At 33.7% G+C, this 21,979-nt stretch overlaps 1 protein-coding gene across 6 annotated transcripts in view; it reads right to left on the bottom strand.

Annotated features, from left to right (window-relative positions):
• Nucleotides 1-21,979, bottom strand: part of SPOPL (speckle type BTB/POZ protein like) — a 96,762-nt gene that overhangs the window by 5,665 nt on the left and 69,118 nt on the right. For all 6 annotated transcript variants that reach the window (XM_074215076.1, XM_074215077.1, XM_074215072.1 and 3 more), the window contains 6 exons: nt 19,039-19,166; nt 12,370-12,547; nt 12,236-12,291; nt 4,682-4,804; nt 1,370-1,512; nt 1,235-1,288 (listed from right to left, as the gene is read on the bottom strand). In XM_074215076.1, coding sequence (XP_074071177.1) covers nt 1,235-1,288; nt 1,370-1,512; nt 4,682-4,804; nt 12,236-12,291; nt 12,370-12,547; nt 19,039-19,166 — 682 coding nt within the window. The remainder of the gene's footprint in view (nt 1-1,234; nt 1,289-1,369; nt 1,513-4,681; nt 4,805-12,235; nt 12,292-12,369; nt 12,548-19,038; nt 19,167-21,979) is intronic.

Here is a 21,979-nt window from a genome sequence, read left to right as displayed (position 1 = left end):
CAAAAGGGACATGTTGAAATATACAACCCATTAATAATAAAATATTTACTAAAAATAAAGCATGCAACTAAGAATAAAACATACTTTAAGCCATGTGATGCCAAACTGATATGATTGAATTATTCACTATTCAACTAATTTCAAGCATTATTAAGTACTTTCATTCATTTGTTCAAACTATTTCCTGAGTGATTTTTGTGCACATCATACAATTAGGTATCTTGTGAGTGAGAAATTTAAATTTCCTTACTATTTTCCTAAATTCTGCATCTTATAATACTACCTAGTACCAACTAGATACACATACTGAAAAAAAAACTACCTTTTATAATATATTTCAAAGTGAAATGAAGAAGCAATATCGAATTTTTACTTTTTTCAAGGGTAATGCAATACAGTAGAAAGAGTTAAAGCTTCAGCAGTGTTATAAGTCCACCCAAACCTTACCAGGAGCTTTTTTTTTAAACCAGGAGTTACTTAACATTGTATCATAGGGTACTAATCTGTAAAATGTGGATATCTATACTTCATCATAGGATTGCTGTGAAGGCCAAATGAAATGATCCAAGTAAAGCATTGCATATATGAATAAAATTTAAAATTCTACATAATAGCTACCTAGGGCAAAATGCCAGAGCTATATGTGGATATAGTATCTAGGTATAAAGTATAATGAAAATATTTAATTAGCATATGGACTTTCCAACATTAGGAAAAGTTGTCAAACCATGTAGAAATTAGTTTTGTCAATGCTGTTTATTAAACGTTTCTTTTTTCCTCACTATCAAATCATGTCATTTAATCATTTAAAGTAATGGCATGGGGCGGCTAGGTGGCGTAGTGGACAAAGCACCAGCCTTGGAGTCAGGAGTACCTGGGTTCAAATCAGGTCTCAGACATTTAATAATTACCTAGCTGTGTGGCCTTGGGCAAGCCACTTAACCCCATTTGCCTTGCAAAAACCTTAAAAAAAAAAAAATTTTAAGTAATGGCATTAAACTATTACTGGCATGATCTAAACAGATGAATGTGGAAACTGACCAGAAAAATGAAGAATATTCAAACTTGTTGAAGTTTCTTTTCTCTATTCTCACATTCTAGATGAAGGAAGGCTACAAAGTTTATTTTAAAAATTATGCAATTCATTTTAATATATACGACTCTTAAAACCTATAGCAAGATTTACTTCCATTTATAGAATTCAAATTAAAATGAGAATCTGATGTCATCTTACTTGCTGTTCCAGTTTTTCCCATCTTTACACCCAAACTGTCGAAGTACACTGCACCTGCAATGAAAATGTAAGCATATTTAATTTTATTTGAGATGGTGATGGTAGCAAGTTAATTAAAATCTTGATATCACTTACCTGTTAATGAACTCTATTGCTTGTGCTTTCAACTGTTCTGCACTGTGCAAATCTGCAAGAATAAGGATGTCAGCAACATTTTCTACTGAGAGGTTACTACACAAAGCTTCTTCACACATCACCTTTAGCCGATCCAGTGCATACTATTGGAAAGGAAAACACAACAATTATACCTTTATTCGAACCACTAATTATTGCAATTAGCATACATGCACTTTAGAAGATAAAGTTAAAGCAAATACAGGAAATTGAGGCCATTTTAAAAGTCTAATCTCCACCCACTTTATGAATATATTATAAAAATTTCAGTCCCTAAAATGTGCATGTAGAAACACACTAATTTGGGGATGGGGGTGGGGTAGGGGGTTGAAAATATGATTGAACAGAGCCGGGACAAGGTTTTGAGAGCCTTAGAAATAAGGTCTGAAAACTGCACCACTCAATTACACAACCTGAATCAAAGAGAAAAAAGAGAATTTTTGCTAAAACCTGTCCTTCACTCTTGTTTACTTAGGAAGGATATGGTTCTAGGGTTCAGAGCCTTCCACTCTGATGTGCACCATCACAAAATATAAAAGAGAAAGAATATTTTGGCATTACAAATAGTAAATTTATAAAAAATGGTATTAAAATGTGTCCTTCAATACATTTAAGGTGGGTAGCCCTAGTCCCAGCTCTGAACTTATTATCATTCTTTATTATAATCTGAAATAATTATGAATACACTCTGCATAAACGAAGAATTCTTTCTAAAACTGTCAAATTCAACATGGAGTATCTCTCAGCAAATACACAATTACAAGCTCTTAAATAATAGTTTCTTCTATAATCTACTGCTCCTTTCTTTCTGTATCAAAGTGGAGAACTGTCATATGCTGGGTATTTATTGCTTTACTTTTAAAAGTTACTTAGTATATTAAAAAACATAAAGCCAAAGAAATTTGTTCATAACTGTCAAGTAATAGTTAAAGACTATTTTGGTCATACTTAACAAAAATGTTTAACTATAAGTATCCTTACTTAAATAAGTATATAAATAAATTTGCATATAAGATATACTTAATTTCTTGACAGATTTACCTACATCACGATCAAATGTACATGTGGCTAGGAAAAGTGACTATGCATCAAATGAATGAAAACATCACCCCCAACTTTTGAAATAATTATATTAGTGAATTTCTGAAACCTGTCTGCTGTTCCTTTGGGAGATATCAGTTGTGGAAGCATAACCATGACCATAACCATGACCAAGACAGTACTCAGTTCACAGCAGGTCCTTAAAGAAATCGAATGCAATAATTAGAGTGGCAATATATTTCATTGTCTCTGGGTTGCTAAATAGCTGCTACATCAATATTATTTTAAATAAGAATTAAGAACATTAATTTCATTCATGTCTGCATAATAATGCAAGATTTCTTTAAAAATGTACAGAAAATGTAGTACAGGCACTTCAAAAACGTGTTCCTCAAAAATAATGTTACAGCATTTTTAGGAGAAAAGATAATTTCTTATATTAAGGTTAGCAAATAAACCAACACTGATCACTTCAAATGGAGAGTTTGCCCTAAGAGTATTAAGTTGTAACCACATTATACTGTTATTAAGAGCTAAGATTTATTAGGGAATATACTTTTGACTACTTTATTACCAAATCAAACCCCAACTAGTAAAATATCTGCCTTCTACTTGATGCTAAAATAAACTGGAATCCATAGTATAATAGCTGCTTTCATCTACAGTGGAATAAACACTAACATCGCCACTGTACGTAATCTATTTGTAGATTTAAGTTATATATTGCAATGCCTAATCTTTATATAATTTTCAGTGGCATAATTTTAAAGGCAAGTGTCAAATTCTGGCAATTTTTAATTCATACATAGGAGTAATAAATACAACAAAGTGCTTTTGTTTACATTTTAAAAAATCATCAGCATTTACATAAAGATCAAAGGCATAGAAATGCATGCAAACCTTCAAGTAACTGTAAGTAAACTGTTTTTCAAAGGTCTGGCATTTCGCAGTTGATTTATTAAAATAAGATCTACATGCAAAACTGTACTTAGAACAAGTTTTAAAATAATTTACATATACATACTTTAATTTGGTAGAATGCCTTCAATCTAATTCATGCACAGATGATGATGTGAACTGCCAAATGTAATTATTAGTATTTTTATAATGAAATCTTAACAAGATCTGAATTGTTAATCAGATCTCCTATCATATATTGAGGATTTGTTACTTTGAAGCAAACATTAGACAGTTACTCCAGTTACTGAAAATTCCTAATAGAAGATTACTGTATATAACACTAAAGTCTTTTAAAAATTTACTTCACATATTTTACTTATAATAACCTTGTCAAGTAGTAATTTAGTGTACTCCCATTTTCAAAAATAAGAAAACTGAGATTAAGACAATTTAAATGACTTGCTAGAACTGGCCAAATCTGGTTTCAAATCCGATTCCAGTGCTCTCTAAGTTCATTTATATTACTAATTATACTAAAGTATTCTTAGATAGCCAATTCTGTAATTATCCAAGTGTGGACTGGCATTATTTACATTATTTATTAACATCAACTTTATTAACTCATATATATTTAAGTTAACTAGTCCAGTCAATGATTTGTTTCAAGTTTAAAGAATGAAAAAACAATTCTTAATGTTAATGTAAGGAAATATAACTAAGCATTCTATTGTGGGAAGATGAAAAATTCAGTTCTTTTCAAAGAAAAAAATTTATAAATTTCCTGATATTTCAGATCATAATCTTTCTTTTCTACAAATTACAAAATATAGGTATTTTCTCTACAAATATGCATTTCAAGTCTGTCTAAAGCAAAAATTATACAATGCAACTGATTTTTAAAAACAATATGATTAAGTGTTTTGCAAAACGGATTTAATAAGCTTACAAAAATGAAAAATGTATATATTTAGCATTACTATGATAAGAGACTTTTTAAAAGCAACATACTCACAGGGGATATAAATACAATTTAAAATCATTTAGTTTACAATCTAATTTCTCTCAAAAATTATTTTCTTGGAAATCTAATAGTTTTACTATAACTTCTTTTCAATATATTTTTATAACTTGTTCAGGTAAGTTGTTCAAAAGTTCCCTTTCTCAACATTACCCCACTGGATACATTATTTCAAAAGAACGATCATCAAAAATTAGCTACAAAAACATTTTTTCTACAACTCAAGACATTTAAAGGTTTCATTTTTTATGATAGCTTTAAATAAACATCAAGCTTGAGGACATTTTGTATCCCCTTATAAACGAATTACTTACTTTGTCTGCAGCTGCTAACAAGTTGTCAGCCATTTTGTCAAGGTTAGGTGCTTTCCCTGTATATATGAATCTCATCATTTCTTTAAAAACTTCTGGGTCTAAATCATTTATTTCTACTCGGTTCTGTTATTTAAAAATACAAGAGGAAAAATATGCATCAGAATTAATCTTTTAAAAAAACTGAAACCTAGTTCACTTGTTCCTATATATTAGCCTACTATTGTGCATTTAAAATCCTAAAGTTATATTTTAAGAATTTCAATTTAGTTCTACTTGGTTTTAAAAATACTTATCAAAGACTTCAGTTTCATTATTCTCCTAAAGATAACATTATGCAAATTCTTAACTTATTTTTTCCAGTAATTACAAGCTAACATAAATGTACTTCCATAGTTTAAAGAAATACTGAGCAGATAAAAAAGTTTTTAAGGTCACTCCTAAGGATTCTTAATCTGCTTGGGGATAAGGAATAAAGTGAAAACAGGATCAAGGAGATTTAGTTTAGAGTAGAATAGATTTTGTAAAATGAGTAGCAGGAGCAGATATGTGGCTCAGTGAATAGAAAACTAGCCCTGAAGTCAGGAGGGCTTCAAATGCTACCTCAGAATCTTGATATTTACTAGCTTTGTAACTCCAATGCTTTGCCAAATAAAAAAAAAAAAACCAGTAGTTAAGCTCTAGTCCACTATCACCAGCGGCTTGTTGCAAATTTCAATCTGAATGTCCCAGAGATAACCTCCAAAATGAAACTCATTTTTCCCAAAAATATGTCTGCCTTCCTAAATTGAGGGCACAATTTTCCAAATCATCTAAGCTCCAACTCTTAAAGCAACCATCACTCTCCCAACAGAACTCATATTCAAACAGTTGCTAAGTCTTTTTGCCTCTATCACTATAAGATTTTTCATCTGTAACCATTTAACATAAATTCTCTTCAATTGTCACCTGTAAGGGAATAACTTTCTAATTGTTCTCATTACCTCCAATTTCCCCCACACCCTACATCCACTTCTCCAAACTGCCACAAAATGATTATTATTGAAGTATATGGATGACCATGTCATTCTCTTGATCAAAAGTTTCAGTGAATCCTCATCGCTTTTAAAATAAAATGTTAACTTTCTCAGCATGTAAACACTTCAAAATCTGTACCTTATCTTTCCAAACATTTCCATTTATCATTCATTTGTAGGCCAAGTTAACCTATGTGCTTTACCTTCTACCTAAGAAGTCTCTCTTTAAGCTCTATTGCCTTTCAAAAAGGCTACGTTTACTTCTAGAATAAAGCACATTATTTTTGTTGTTCCTATCCCCCACTTGTGCCTCTTCAAATTCCTAGTTGTATTCAAGGTTCAACTCAAATACCATTTCCTACATGACGTCTTTTATGATCTTATCAGCTTGGGGGACTTAAACCCACCTTCTTGTCCTGCCCTATCCCCCCAATTATAACTTTGGTGAGAAATTAAGCTAATTTTTCCCCTAAAAACTTGAGATCTATTAATCCATGAGTACGGGAATCAAAACACTGTAGATAGCTTCCTGATCAACTACATCTAACACAACTGAGGATCCTAGAATTTGACACATCCTGATTACTGAGCACAATACTATGAACTGTGTCCATGCGAAGCAATGTTATATGCTTACCAAATACTTTTCCATTTTAGTGTTAATATTTTTTTAATTTATTTTTTATTCTCATTTTGTACAATTTTTTTTACATTAATATTCTTGTTTACAAGTAAACAACATACCCTATGAATATAGATAGACTTGCTTGGGTGAAAAAAGTAAAGGGGAGAGAAAAAAATTAAATTAAAAAAAATAATAGTAATAATTGTAGGTATGGCTAGGTGGCACAATGGACGAAGCACCAGCCCTGGAGCCAAGAGCACCCAAGTCCATATCCAGCCTTGTAAACCCAACAATCACCCAGCCATGTGACATGCAAGCCACCTGATCCCCACTTCCTGCAAGAAGAAAAAAAAAAGACCCAAAATAAAATAAAATAGTAATAATAGTAGGGGTGGCTGGGTGGCAGACAGAGCATTGACCCTTGAGCCAGGAGCACCTGGGTCCAAATCCAGCCCCAGACACCCAAAGATCCCCCTGCTATGTGGCCCCAGGCAGGCCACCCAGCCCCACTTGCCCTGCACCCTCCCCCGAATAATAATAACAAAAAATGTGCTTGAGTCTTTGTTCCAACACCAATACCTTTGTCATGAGTGGATCTCATTCTTTATGATAAGTCCATCACAAAAGTTAGTTCCATATTTTTCCAACATTGCCACTGCTGATCTCAACTCCCTCCTTTTGTATTTCTCCACTACCATATACTATATTTTCTCTCTCCTTTCACTATGACTCTGCTGTCGGGTCGCTGAGTGGCGCAGCAGACAGATCCCTTGTCCTGGGGTCAAGAAGCCCTGAGCCCCCATACCACCCCTTAGGCCCAGAATCCACCTGGCCCTATGGTCCTGGGCAGGCCTTCCGATCCCAGCCCCTTGCAAGAAGTAAAAAAGAAAATGTGTTATATCTGACCACTCTCCCCCCATGGTCCATCCTCTCCTCCTTTATTCACATCCCCACCCCTTCCCCCGCTCCCTTCTTCTTACTCCAGATGTCTATACCCCACTGAGTATATTTGCTGTTTCCTCTCCTAGCCATCTCTGTTGAGAGCAAAGGTTCCCTCATTCCCCCTTGCCTCCCCCCTTCCATATCATTGCAATAGCTCATTATAATAAAGAAAAATCTTATTATATGAAATATCTTGGCCTATTCCCTCTCCTTTTTCTTTCTCCCATTACATTTCCCTTTTTTCTATTGACTCCATTTTTACACCATATTTTATCTTCAAATTCAGCTTTCTCCTGTGCTTCAAACTATAAAAGCTCCCTCTACCTGCTCTATTAACTGAGAAGGTTCATATGAGTATTATCAGTGTCATTTTCCTATGCAGGAATACATGCAGTTCATCATTAAGTCCCTCATATTTCGCCCCCCTCCTCCAATCTCCATGCTTCACCTGAGTCCTGTATCTGAAGATCAAACCTTCTGTTCAGCTCTGGCCATTCCAAAAGGAACATTTGAAATTCCCCTGGTTCATTGAAAGTCCATCTTTTTCCCTGTAAGAGGACATTCAGCCTTGCTGGGTAGTTCATTCTGGGCTGCATTCTAAGCTCTTTTGCTTTCTGGTATATTGTATTCCAAGCCCTACGAGCTTCCAATGTAGCTGCTGCTAAGTCCTGTGTGATCCTGACTGCGACTCCACGATATCTGAACTGTGTCCTTCTGGCTGCTTGTAATATTTTCTCTTTGACTTGGGGGTTCTGGAACTTGGCTATAATATTCCTAGGGGTTGGTTTTTGGGATCTCTTTCTTGGGGGGATTGGTGGATTCTCTCCATTTCTATTTTGCCCTCTGCTTCTAGAATATCAGGGCAATTTTCCTGTAGCAATTCTTTGAAAATGATGTCAAGGCTCTTTTCCTGATCATGACTTTCAGGTATTCCAATAATTTTTAAATTATCTTTCCTAAGTCTGTTTTCCATATCAGTTGTGTTTTCAATGAGATATTTCACATTTTCTTCTAATTTTTCATTTTTTTTTTTGTTTTGAAGTATTGATTCCTGATTTCTGGTAAATTCATCAATCTCCCTGAATTCTATTCTTTGTCTGAAGGATTTGTTCTCCTCAGAGTTTTCTTAACTCTTTTTCCATCTGGCCAATTTTGCTTTTTAAAACATTCTTCTCCTGAATAGCAACTGTTTTATCCATTTGACCTAAATTGGTTTTTAGTATGCTATTTTCTTCAGCATTTTTTGGATTTCCTTGACTAAGCTGCTGACTTCATTTTCATGTTTTTCCTGCATTTGTCTCATTTCTTTTCCCAGTTTTTCTTCCAACTCCCTCATTTGATTTTCAAAGTCTTTTTTGAGCTCTGTCATAGCCTGAGCCCAATTTCTGTTTTTCTTGGAGTCTTTAGATGCAGAAGATTGTGCTTCCTCATCTTCAGACTGAGTATTTTGATCCTTCTTGGGCTCATTTGCAAAATATTTCTCAATAGTCTTCCTTTTGTTTCTCTGCTTGCTCATTTTCCCAGCCTGGGCCTGGTTTTGGGGTGCTTCCTGAGCTTTAGGGACACTCCCACAAGGGTCTCAGTGTGTGAGATTCTGTCCTCTCTCCTGGTGTGAATGAACATAAGCATCCCTCTCTGCCACGGGGCCAAGGTGGGGGGGCCCTGTTGTTCTATGGAGGGGCCTAGACTGCGATCAGGATCTGAATGTGGTCAGAGCCCCAGAGTCCTGTTCCAGGGGCAGAGGACAGAGCTCTGCAGTCTCTCTTCACTCCCCTCCCTAGGTTCAATGGGCTCATGCCCTGAAGGCTCCTGCTTACTGGCTCAGCCTGCTTCTGTTTCCTGGATTTGGGCTGCAGAAAGACCAAGCTGCTTGCTGTGTGCCCTGAGGGCTGGGCTCCAAGTGCTAGCTCTGGCAGAGGTCCCCTGCTTTTCCCCCACTTTGTACCCGGTGCTCCTCGGGGTGCAGCTCAGGAGACTCCCCCACTGCTGTGAGCTGTGACTCCCAGCACCCTGGTGCTGCCTCCGGGAGGCTGAAGTTCTTTGGCTCTGGCTGGCCGCCCCTCCGACCCGGGGAAGCAGAGCCTTTCTGCTCTTTTCCAGGTTACCTTGAGTAGGAGAACTGCCTCACTGGGTCCCTCCGTGGGCTCTGTCTCTTGAAAGTTTAGTTAAGAGTCCTTAGCCTATGAGTTTTATCAGAGAGCTCCTAAGACTCGATTCCTTCTTGGCTCCGCCTAGTGTTAATATTTTTGATAAAACCGAGGGCCTAGAAATGTTTCAATTCTTACAAAATCCAGCTTGATTCACTGCATTATCTCCTTCCTACCTGGTACTGAAAATCATTTTTTATTTATGTACCTGTAGGCATGTTTTGCCACCTTAGGGGGAAAAAAGTGTGCTTTACTATTGTCATTTTTGTCTTTGAATCCCCACCTCCCAGCACAAGCTCTAGAATAGACAAGAAATTTACTGAATTTGCTAAATTGAACTGAAAACGAAAAAAAAAGATGACAATCCTGGCATACTCTGTTATAGTTAGATTGCCTTGGAATTATTTTATTCATTTCTGGGTTCTACTTTAAGGAAAAAAAAATATGTCCAGAAGGTGATGAAAACATGTTATATGAAGACAGAATTGAGCTAATGGAGACATTTAACTTGGAAAAGTACAGACATAGGAATGATATGTTACGTATCCCTCAAGTACCTCAAATAAGTTCATGTAGAAACAGATCACTTAGATCCTGCTTTTTCTCCAGAAGAATTGGGAATAGATCCTGCAGAAGCAAATAGATGCAAAAAATTTCCGTAAAATAATAGTCCAAAAGTAAACTGAATTTTGCTTGGAGATTGTCACTACTTTCCAACTGTTTGGTCATGTCCCATTTTTTGTGACTCCATGAACCATAGCACACCAGATCCTAGTGTCCTCCATTATATCACAAAGTCTGTCCAAGTTCAGGTTCTCTGTTTTCATTACACTATCTTAGCCTCTGCTGTCCCTCTTTCCATTCATCTTTCCTATCATAAAGCTTTTTTCAGTGAGTTCAATCTTCTCATGTGGCCAAAATATTTAAGTTTCAGTTTCAATATATGATCTTCCAAAATTAATTTAAATATTTGATTTGATCTTCATGCTGTCCAAGGGTCTGTCAAAAGTCTTCTTTCCAGCAGCACAGTTCAAAAGTGTTGATTCTGTGATGATTAGCTTTCATGGCAATCCAACTCTAACAGGCATATACTGCCACCAGAAAAATGAAAGCTTTGACTTGTACAGACCTTTGTTGGCACAGTAATCTCTGTATTTTAGTGTATATAAATGCAATTCACTTTTAAGTTATGGCATAACCCTCCTATTGTCAAGGTCTTCAAGAACAGAAGACAAACAACAATGAGTTGTATGAGCCATTACAGTGGTCAATTGACCATACGTAATTTCTTCATTCCTTCTATCCTGCCTTCACTCAAACTGAGACCTGTCAAAGACCTTAGCTTAAAAAGGCAAGATCTCCCACTGCATTCAGGATTATTTCCTTTTTTTTTCTTTTTTTAAGGTTTTTGCAAGGCAAAGAGGTTTAAGTGGCTTGCCCAAGGACACACAGCTAGGTAAATATTAAGTGTCTGAGGCCAGATTTGAACTCAGGTACTCCTGACTTCAGGGCCTGTGCTCTATCCACTGTGCTACCTAGGCGCCCCCCCAGGATCATTTCCAATGGTTCTGATCTCTATCTTGCCAACAGACTCAGATGTCTCAGGAGAAGAAAATGAGGCTGGTGACTTTGCACAGCACTCCCTCACTTAAATCCAATTCATTTGCAAGTCATGGCATCATATTCCTGATGTCATGGTTCTCTTCAAGAACAAAGGGCAAACAAAAACCACAGTGTGCTGCCCAAATTTTCCACAGCAAGTGTCTTCTAATTTCATGACAGCAATGATATTCGAGTTCAAAATATAAAATCTGACAAATTCAATTTCTTCTTCCATTTGCCAAAAAGTGATGGGAAGAGTTGCAAAGATTTCAGTTTTGTTTTTTAATGTTAAACTTCAAGTCAGTTTTGGAGGTAGGGGGTTTTCTTTCACTGATATTCAAGAAAAGTGTAATCACTTGTCAAGTTATTATAAAGAAGTTGCTTTATTCAGTTTCACATAAGTGAAGGTAGAGTAGAGCTATCAAACTCAAATGAAAATTGATGCCTATAGGATGAATGACTTTGAAAATCACAAAATAACATCTATATTGTATTTTATTTTTTCAACATTATTGTACTGTACTTTTTTCAACATTTCCCAATGCAATTTTAATCTCCCTTTTTAATCTTATCTCTTTATTTTCCTCTACGGTATCCATGCTACAAGTTATTCTCATTAGCCTCTATGTTTTTCATTTTGGGAATCTCTCACTGCCAAGAATCTTCCTCCTCCTCCATTTGCTCAATTCTTAATCCATCTTTTAAAACCTAAGATAAATTTTCAATCAGTGACTAGCCTATTAAAGTGAACACAACAGGGGGACTTAATAAATGCTTCTTGAATACTGAAAGATACATAAAGAGCAAAGAAGATATTCTGGATCTGTTTGAAATTCAAGCTAAATGAAAAAACAGCCATGGTGAGAAAAGTACCACCTGGGGCAGATCAGTTACCTTAATGCTCAAACCTTATAGAAAACACAAGAATGACTATCATTATCATCACCACCATCTTTATTATCATTTTTATATGGTGTTTTAAGATTTGCAAAGTGCTTTACATGTGTTATCATCAAAATTTATTGAGGGAATAGTCTCCCAACTGTCTTTATACTAATATCTTTTTGGGGTAACATCTCATTGTTAGGAATTTTTTTGATAAGAATGTCTGAGATCATTCTAGTTTTATTTAGAAGAGAATTTAAAGGGTTCTCTTCATCCAGGCATGCAAATAATTTTTAAAAATGTTCAAATAAATTATAAATGCTTTAACCCCTTGGTTTACCTTTTTGCTTTCTTCCATTTCATGTTCAAACATTGCATTAAAAACGAGGGAGCGAGCTGTAACAAGAAATTAGTCATTAGCATTCATGCTAAGGAAAGAAAAATAAAATATTTTGATACAAAAGCAGAAAATACCTGCAAGAACAGATTTATGAGCTTTGAATTCTTGTCCTCTTACAAAAAAACTGCAATCAGTAAATCTTGTGGTTTCCCAGAGATTCCCTAAATCTTCAGCCAGTCGACATTCAGGTACTTTCAAAGTGTTTGTATTAGTCTGTCCTGATATATTTACTGAATCTTGGACCACGCTTACCTGCAAAAAAACAAAAAAAAAAACAGTAACAGCAAGACAACCATCATCACAACTGAGTATCTATCAATAATCATTACTTAACATATTTCATATCCTTAAAACAGATAATGAAATTACTTTTACCTTTCTATATCAATACACCCTTCTAGATTTACCTTCTAAGTACATTAAGGTTTTTTTTTTAGGTTTTTTACAAGGCAAATGGGGTTAAGTGGCTTGCCCAAGGCCACACAGCTAGGTAATTATTAAGTGTCTGAGACTGGATTTGAACCCAGGTACTCCTGACTCCAGGGCCAGTGCTTTATCCACTACACCACCTAGCCGCTCCAGTACATGAAGTTTTAAGTTGTACTGCAAGTAACATAGAACCTGGCATAGCGTGAACACTTAATAAAGATACTATAGTATATAAAGTGCCAGACCTCCATATGACAAATGTATTAAAACTTATATATGCATTTAATTTCTTTAACTTTTAAGATTTCAGATTATCATAAATAGGAGGCCATATTCATGGATAGCCTAAATTATGTTGAGAATTTTAGTTTGCATACTTATAACTTCACAATAATAAACAAAGATTTTAAAGCTTCTTTTTCATAAGGTCTCTCATTATGATATATAAATTATATCCCCAAAGCAAAATTATCCAATGTCATAGTTAACCAGTAATTCACAGATTAAATTTGTTTATAAACATGTTTAACAAAGTGACTCTATAGTATATGCCAAAAGTTATCGCAATATTATTTAATAAAAAGCACACGATTCAAATCCGGTCTCAGACACTTAATAATTACCTAGCTGTGTGGCCTTGGGCAAGCCACTTAACCCCATTTGCCTTGCAAAAAAAAAAAAAACCTAAAAAAAAGCACATGAATAATTACATCTCTACAATGACAGAGTTCAAGCATGAGGTAATCACTTCTGCCTAATGTATTATGTAGGTTTTATGCACTAACTACACACACATACACATACATGCATATATTTGTGCATTTGTGTTTACTTTTTTTGCTAAGAATTCTTAAAATCGAAAGTCAATTACAAATGTTACTTCTGTCAAAATGTTAACATATTCATAGATATAAAGAAACTTCAAAGGAATAGATATGTCAGGCTAACAAAAATACATAACAAAGCTAATATTTATATAGTATTTTAAGGTTTACAGAGGATTTGTGCATACACATTATCTCATTTATATAGAAGTTACTTTGGAAATTGGCTAATTTGACAACTCTCTCAGCACTACTAAGTTTCAATTTAGATATTCAGATTTTGTGGACATATTCTAATCTAATACAAAATTCTACACTTTACTTGAAATTTCAATACCTAAAAATCCTATTGTAATCCCTTACATATTTTGTGTGTGTGTGTGTGTGTGTGTGTGTGTGTGTGTGTATCATCCAGAGTATTAGAAGGTCCCAGAAAAATACAAATTAATGTATGTTATACTAAACTGGAAAAATTTTAATGTAGTTCCAGCAACAGAATACAGTCTAAGAACTAACCTAAGCATGGAGAGACCTTTCATAAATAGTCCACTAAATAATAAATCCTTGGGCCATGTCAATACCGGAAAATGTTTTTAAATTGTATACTACTGAAAAAAAAAGCAAAATTTTAAAATGGAAAAAATACAATTATATTTTCTCAAAGAAAATTAGAAAATCTATTTTTTTAAAATTACTTTCCATTGGACTAGGAATCATAAAGCACTGGATTTTTGTCCTGGGTTCCAGACATATTCCAGTCAATAACCAGCTCAGTGGCTTTAGGCAAGTCACTTTCCCTTCCCAGGTATCAGTTTCCTCAACATCACAAGAAGAAAGGTGAATTCTATCTGACCAAGCTCTCTCTAGAGATAAGTCTCTTAATATTCATGAAAAATATATGAATATAGAACTTTAACTTTTTACTATCAAAACACTTTGAAGATGTAAAGGACTTTAAAAATTATCTGATGCAATCCTGATCTCATAACTAAAGATTAAAGAATGTACATGATTTCTAAGACAGCTGATTAAAGAGCACTTGTTAAGCACTTGGTAGGATGTGGTTCAAATCCTAGATATGTTTAACTGATGACCTTAAAATATTACTCACTTCCTAATATTTAAGTCTCCTTAGCTGAAAAATGAGGATATTAATATTCACCCCACCTACACTTCCATAGAATTATTGGTGAAAAAACACTTTATCAAATTGGGTGCTATTCAAAAGTAATTATTGATATTTGCCCAGTCACAATGCTAGTTAGTTTGAATTTTCACTGTTCTTTCTACCAGACTGCATCTAGAATATCTAGAATCTAAGAAATATTTTCAATACGACAGTATTTTTAATATGTTTTACTTATTGTTAAAAAAGCACTTTATCAAATTAAAAATTAAAATAAAATAACATAATCCTACAGAAATGATTCCTTAACTGAAATCAGTATGTTAGATTTTCTGATTCTAAACACCAGAGCAATTATGTCCTATTAACCTACAAATTTCTCTACCATTAATTTTTTCCAGAAGTTTTGTATAGCTTTCCTATCACTGACTCATTTCAAGATGAAGAATGATTACAACAGTTTCTAATTCCATTTGACTATATAATTCCCATTAATCACTTCTCATTTACATTTATTTGCCATTTATTTTTAAAATTCAATTGATATTTTTTTCTTTATCTTATCATATGGGCTTTAAAAAGTCCACATCAGTATGAATGAAAGAATTACATTCTAAGAGAATATAATTTCTTTAAAGGATACAGATTGTAACTATATAATTCTCTGCAAACAGCAAAAACAAAAATTTTAAGAAACTAAAACAATTATGATCTTGATGACAACTACATAAAATTAGCCTAGGATTAAAGATTTCTTAGATTACTTAACTTCTATCTAAACATTTAAATATGATTATAAATTTAGCATAAAGAGTTGTCATAATTCTAAGTCATGAAGAAGTTTATTGCACAAGTATGGATACCAATAATTTTAATCAATATTCCACATTGAAAAATAATTTAGGGGAATATTTTTTAAGTGTGGTGATGATTTATAATTTAGCTAAAGCTTATGGGTAGCTAACTAGTAATTATAGTCATGAAAAAAAGACAAAATTAAATCACTTAACTTTCTATTTAAAATAATGAAATGAGTACAAAAATATGAGAAATGTTTCTTATTGAAACATGGCATCAGAAATTCAGAAAAAAGGCTGATAAGGTAAATTTTGAGGTAAAAATGTCACTCAAAAGAATAAATTAAAAGGTCAAATGTATCATAAAAATTCACCACTTTTTCACTCAGTTATGATAGATGGTCCAATTTTGGACCAGACCCACAAAGTAAGTCTACTCTTCTCTAGATGGTAAGTTGGCCTTATATCAATCATCTGTCTAATGAATCTAGGTCAATCTTATGGTTTCTTGTACTTTTTTTGGGGGGGGGGGGTTGCAAGGCAATGGGGTTCAGTGACTTGTCCAAGATCACACAGCTAGGATTAAGCGTCTAAGACCAGATTTGACCTCAGGGTTAACTCCTGATCCCAGGGCTGGTGCTCTGCTGCACCACCTAGCTGCCCCAATCTTGTGATTTCTTTAAAAAAAAAAAAAAAAAGCTGTTGGGACCGATCACTGATTACTACTTTAGGACTCTGAGATCTATTAATGGGAAGTAAATCCTCAAAACTGACCCATATTTAGGAAGAATACTAAGATAATGATCAGGGATACATGGTACTATTAAAAATTGCTCAAGGATCAATTTCCTCAAGATTCCATTCTTTTTTTCTATCCTACTCTTGTGAATCTGTGCCATACACCAGGCTGAAGTCAATCTGGTTTTATAGTATCTGAAAGGAAATTTGCAATCTGTTGGATGACCAAAAGGGGAAAAAAAAAAGATTAGTTAAGCCAGTGTTTTATTTCTCCTATTGCTTGCTCAATTTCTTTTTTCAAAATAATTTTATATTTTCATTTAATTCTTTAAAAAAAATCATTTTTCTCCTAAAAACCTGTTTTTCCTCCTGGTCACTACAATGAAATATATAATATGCAGGCCAGGTTATGTTTTGTAAAAACAGAATAGCACCAAACTGCCTTACCTGCCTACAGCACCACTTGCAGGGGAGGGGGAGGAGGCAGTTCTCTATGTTGGCTCTGTGCAACGCTTCCTCCTCTTCTGCAAGCAGTGCTGATGATGCTGTGGAAGGAAGTCGCATCAGTGAGACTGGGCTAGATAAAAGATGAGGATATGTTTTGGTAGGAGGGTACAAAAAATTGATTATATATACTTTTCTTTATCTTGTCCATGACTAAATATGATGCACTTCAGGGATATACTAGTCTATCAATACAAAACAGTTAAAAAAAAGAATGTTAGGTATTTCCAGATTCAAAAAAAGCTGAATGTGAAAACTATCAACATACAAATCAATATAAATTAACATTAAAGTGGGTCTTTTTAGAAGACTAACGTATTATAAAAAGGAAAATGTGATGTCTTTTTTTCTAAAGATGAAGGAAAAAAATCTGAATTGTAATTACAGCCTTAATTCTGAATTTCTGAATTATCAATGTTCTAAAATATTCATAAATGAATTCTGATTCTAAAAATTAGCAAATAAATTTTGTAGGAATTAAGTTATTAAAATATTTCATAATATATTAATTTAAATGATTTTTTAAATTATCAAGAATGAGAAGACTACTACTATATTAGGAATATTCAAATATTTCAAAAAAAGGGGGGGACCTGTATTTAATTTGAATAACAGTACATAGGCAGTAAATGCTCAAATATGTGAAATTAAATAAAACTTAAGAATGATCTTACGATGAAACACTGAAGAACCACAAGACACTTGTTACATTTGCTTTATCAACCAAATAATTGTATTCATAACAAATTCATCATATGCTAATTTAACATGCCCAAGTGAAAATAAGATGCACTATATTTGTACTATGTGGTCTCAGGAGACACATTTCAATTATTCCTCTGACACAACATAATGACATTTCATTATGGTGTAATCTTGCCAAGAAAATTTTACATATGTACAAAATACAGAGATGTAAACTAAATTGTTGGCAATCTATGATCCTTCTAAGGAAATAACTGATCTGCTGAAATTATTAAAACTTGCCAATATAAAGATTTCATTTTAAGCACACTAGATTACACCAAAATTTGATCAAAATTTTAAAACAGTTTTTTAATTAAAAATAGTACAATGAGGGGACAGCTAGGTGGCACAGTGGATAGAGCACTGGCCCTGGAGTCAAGAGTACCTAAGTTCAAATCCTGCCTCAGACACTTAATAATTACCTAGCTGTGTGGCCTTAGACAAGCCACTTAACCCCATTGCCTTGCAAAAAACTAAAAAAAAAAAAAATTACAATGAGAAAATTTAGGTTATTTCATTCAATTTTCCTATAAGTAGTAACAAGAACCTTGTAGTACAGGGGAAAATCAACTGTTTCAGAAATACAAAAAAATGACTGATTATCAAACAACAATAATCCCATAATAGCAATTCAAAGTTCCAAACTGAAACAAATCTAAAATATAAGTTTAAATAGTGGAAGTAGTATTTGTTTTTCTAGTTTTTTATGATTTTATGAACTAGAATGACTGGAATTTAACAATGTCGCAAATGACGGCACATATTTTTACTCATAAGGTAAAGAAAATAGAATTAGTTGGGTCATAAATTTTATTCAAAAATAAATAAGAGGAGCGGCTAGCTGGCGCAGTGGATAAAGCACTGGCCCTGGAGTCAGGAGTACCTGGGTTCAAATCCAGTCTCAGACACTTAATAATTACCTAGCTGTGTGGCCTTGGGCAAGACATTTAACCCCATTTGCATTGCAAAAACTTAAAGAATATTTTTTTTATTTTTTGTCAGCTGAAACAATCAGAGATCTTAGTGTTACTTCATCTTATACTGGTTACAGAGGTGGTTACTTTAGCTCGAAAATTATTTCTCAAGGATCCTATTATTTTGATGACCAGTTGTTTAAATATTCCCAAACTGATACTTTTCCAAGTTTGTTATACTGATTTTTTTTGATATAAAGAAATAAAAAGTGCTATGTGCAATCTATATTATATAGTCTAAGTGAAGAATGGTCACATGATCCCTTAGTTTCAAATTACTTAAAGTGTGGAAAATAATACTTGAAGTACCTACTTCACGGAATTAGGATTATAAAACCTGACATATGAATATGAGTAATTTTAAAAATTCATAGGAAATATAATAGAAGATACTAATCACGTAAAAAAAGTTTTCCCAAGAATACATTCAAAGACAGATAAACATACTTCTTTCAATATTCCTCAGGGCATTGATTTACAAATAAATCAATTGAACCCATTAGATTGTACATTTTTACAAAACCATACTTATTTCAATATCAGTTTGGAATTTTGCTTTATTTTTATTAATTACAAAATTCAGTTGAAAACAAACTATACCTACCTCACAAAACAATGTAAGCTTGTCATCTGGTAAAAGACCATTAGCTTCATCAAGCAAAAAATCTCTTCTAATGAATTTTTTAAATCCCCAGTCCTTCCCTTGTACAAATCGATATGCTCTTTGGCTTTCTGGTGGAGAAGAGAATCAAAAGAAATTTCATAATTCACTAATTCAAGACTTATTCTTAATGCTAACATGGCTACATGAAATGTATAAAAATAACAATTGGGCAATCATACTGTAAATTTCAAAATTATTAAAGTCTATTTTTAAGGAAAAAACAAATGTGATTAAATGGGGTTTGAACTGTCATTTTTATTTGCCACATGTGTTTATGCATATATGTATAGATGATTCTTTTTGGCTTCCATCATTGACTTAGCAACAAATTTCTGGATCTGTCATTAAGCAAAAAAGGAATGAAACAAAACTGTCTGTGGCCCTGAAGAAGAAACAAATTGAACACTTTACAAGGATAAAAATATACAATAAGAATATGACAGTATATTATACATGCTTATCAGCATCTAAATCCAGGGACATATTATTTCCACATAAACTGCTATGGGGCGGCTAGGTTGCCCAGTGGATAGAGCACCAGCCCTGGAGTCAGGAGTACCTGAGTTCAAATCCAGCCTCAGACACTTAATAATTACCTACCTGTGTGGCCTTGAGCAAAGCAATTAACCCCTACTGCCTTGCAAAAACCTAAAAAAAAAAAACCCACATAAACTGCTACTCTGATAATGTCTCTTCCACAATTTCTATTATACTATTACCTCACAAATTCATCAGTTTCACTTGAGCTCCCATCAAACCTTGGCCATCCTAAAAAATTTGATGCATACTCCTCACTTATTTTTCAATTACCTGTAGTCCAAAAATTTAATTTAAAAAATTTATTTAACATGCTACTTTAATGCCATACAAAATTAATGACATATGTATTAGGGATGGCTCTGGGAATAGAGTAAGTCTGTTTTCTAAAGATCAGTGTAACTAATTATGAAGAAGTATATTACAGTAAGACTTGCCATTACCTGCAGATGAATTGTTTTTAACCATGACATTTTGTGAAACTAATCATAAAAAAAAATATCCCTTAGTCTCATGTGGCTGCTTTCTACATAATGGCAGCAAGAAAGAGGGGCAGTGTGCTAAGTTTTTAGACCATCAACAGTCTTTAAATTGATGGTTGGTATTCTAAAGCTGAGATCCTTATCTAATGATGAAAAGAGAAGAACAAATAACGTTAACATTCTAATTTTATAAGGAGTTGTAGGTAAATGGAAAACTGGTTAATCAATACTCTTTAAAGGGATAAACAAAGGAGTTGACAGAGTAGGTTTTATTACACACACAAAAATGACAAGACATACTATTTTTCTTGAGACATTTAGTCACTGCTTATTTCAAACTGAATGATAAACCAGATTACCATTAAAATGACAACTTGCTGATCATTAGATTTATGCCAAGATGATCCTACTCAGAAGAATTTTAGAACAGCTCCTAAAGTCAAATCAAAATACTTTCTATGACTTGATGACTTGAATGAAAAGGAGAGTAAAAATTTAGAATGAGGAATAATATATGGTAAAATATGGTTCAGGAGAAAGAAATGAGAGAAGGCAAAGATTTGTAGATTATTCAAAAAACTTAAATAGCTTCATATGTTGAACATGTTCTCAAAACAAATTGGAGTCACAGAATATGACTAAACATAAAACTAAACATCACAAGTGAAAATGAGTACATTTTAACAGATAAGAATACTTGGGAGTTATCTTAAAGTTGACAGACTATGCACAGTGAACATCAACTCAACAAAATTAAGATCATAATTTATTGAAGAAAAAGACAGTGTGCAAATAAGATAATTTAATCAAAAATTATTTAAGAAAGCCACTGAAATGTGAGAAGGGGGCCAACAGAAATTTTACTGACATGATCACAACTATTTAATCCAAACATTTAACCAATATAAAATAATGCTAAAAGATTAACTGCTTGAGAAAGGACCTGAGTCAGCCTAACTTTCTTATCAACCAGAGAAAGATGGCTACAAAAGGCAATACCAGATTCAAATATAAACTTATGCATAAAATCTGGAAAAAAAAAGAAAGAGGGACATTTATGATGAATATTATCTCATAAAGCTGAGAGAAGTAATGAAGGATCAAAGCAGTTTAAATAAAATATGGAACAATATCCAAATGGCAATGTCAGGAAAATAAACCATATTGGATCAAGAAGACATAGGAAGAGGGCTTCCAGGGAGGAGTCAAGATGGCAATATGAAGCTAGCATGCTCCTGGAGCTTTTCCCTAAATAAAGTTAAATGAAGCCTCAACACGAACATTAAAGTTACAGATCCCCATACCAAAAAAAAAAAAAAAAAAAAATCAAAACTAGTTTTCAACTGTAGATATCATGGAAGATGTAAAGGTTTGTCTCTTTAGGGGAAAAGAGGAAGTAAAGTCCAGCTAGGCAGGAGAGTGGAAAGGCAACAAAAGCCTTTCAGCTACAGTGTAGCACAGGCCCCAGCAACTGTGCAACGTTCCATCCACTATACAACCTTAGTTGGATGAGACCATATTGGATTGGTTTAGGGGAATTGCAAGGCTGTTTGCTGACAGCAAGTTTCCTATAAAAGCAGAACCCCATCTTCTCAATATAAACAGTTTGCCAGCCTTCCTATAAAGTATGACATAGCAGTGTGTCTAAAAAGAGTAGGGATGAACTAAGAAGAGCATTCACAGAAGGTAATGGAAAGGCATATGGTCAAAATGATAAGACAGCACTATACAAGGAGTAAGTGAAAAACATGAATAACATAATTTGAAGGAATTGTAATCATATGACAAATGGAAGACAGTATGGTCAAAAGACTAAAGCAAATGATAACAGCCAATAGCACTAAAGCAAAAGATGATAGCCA

The sequence above is a fragment of the Macrotis lagotis genome, chromosome 1 (genome assembly GCF_037893015.1).
Source record: "Macrotis lagotis isolate mMagLag1 chromosome 1, bilby.v1.9.chrom.fasta, whole genome shotgun sequence".
In the NCBI taxonomy this organism is placed as follows: Eukaryota; Metazoa; Chordata; class Mammalia; order Peramelemorphia; family Peramelidae; genus Macrotis; species Macrotis lagotis.
The sequence above is the reverse complement of the archived record's forward strand: the minus strand, read 5'-3'. Positions and strand labels throughout refer to the sequence as shown.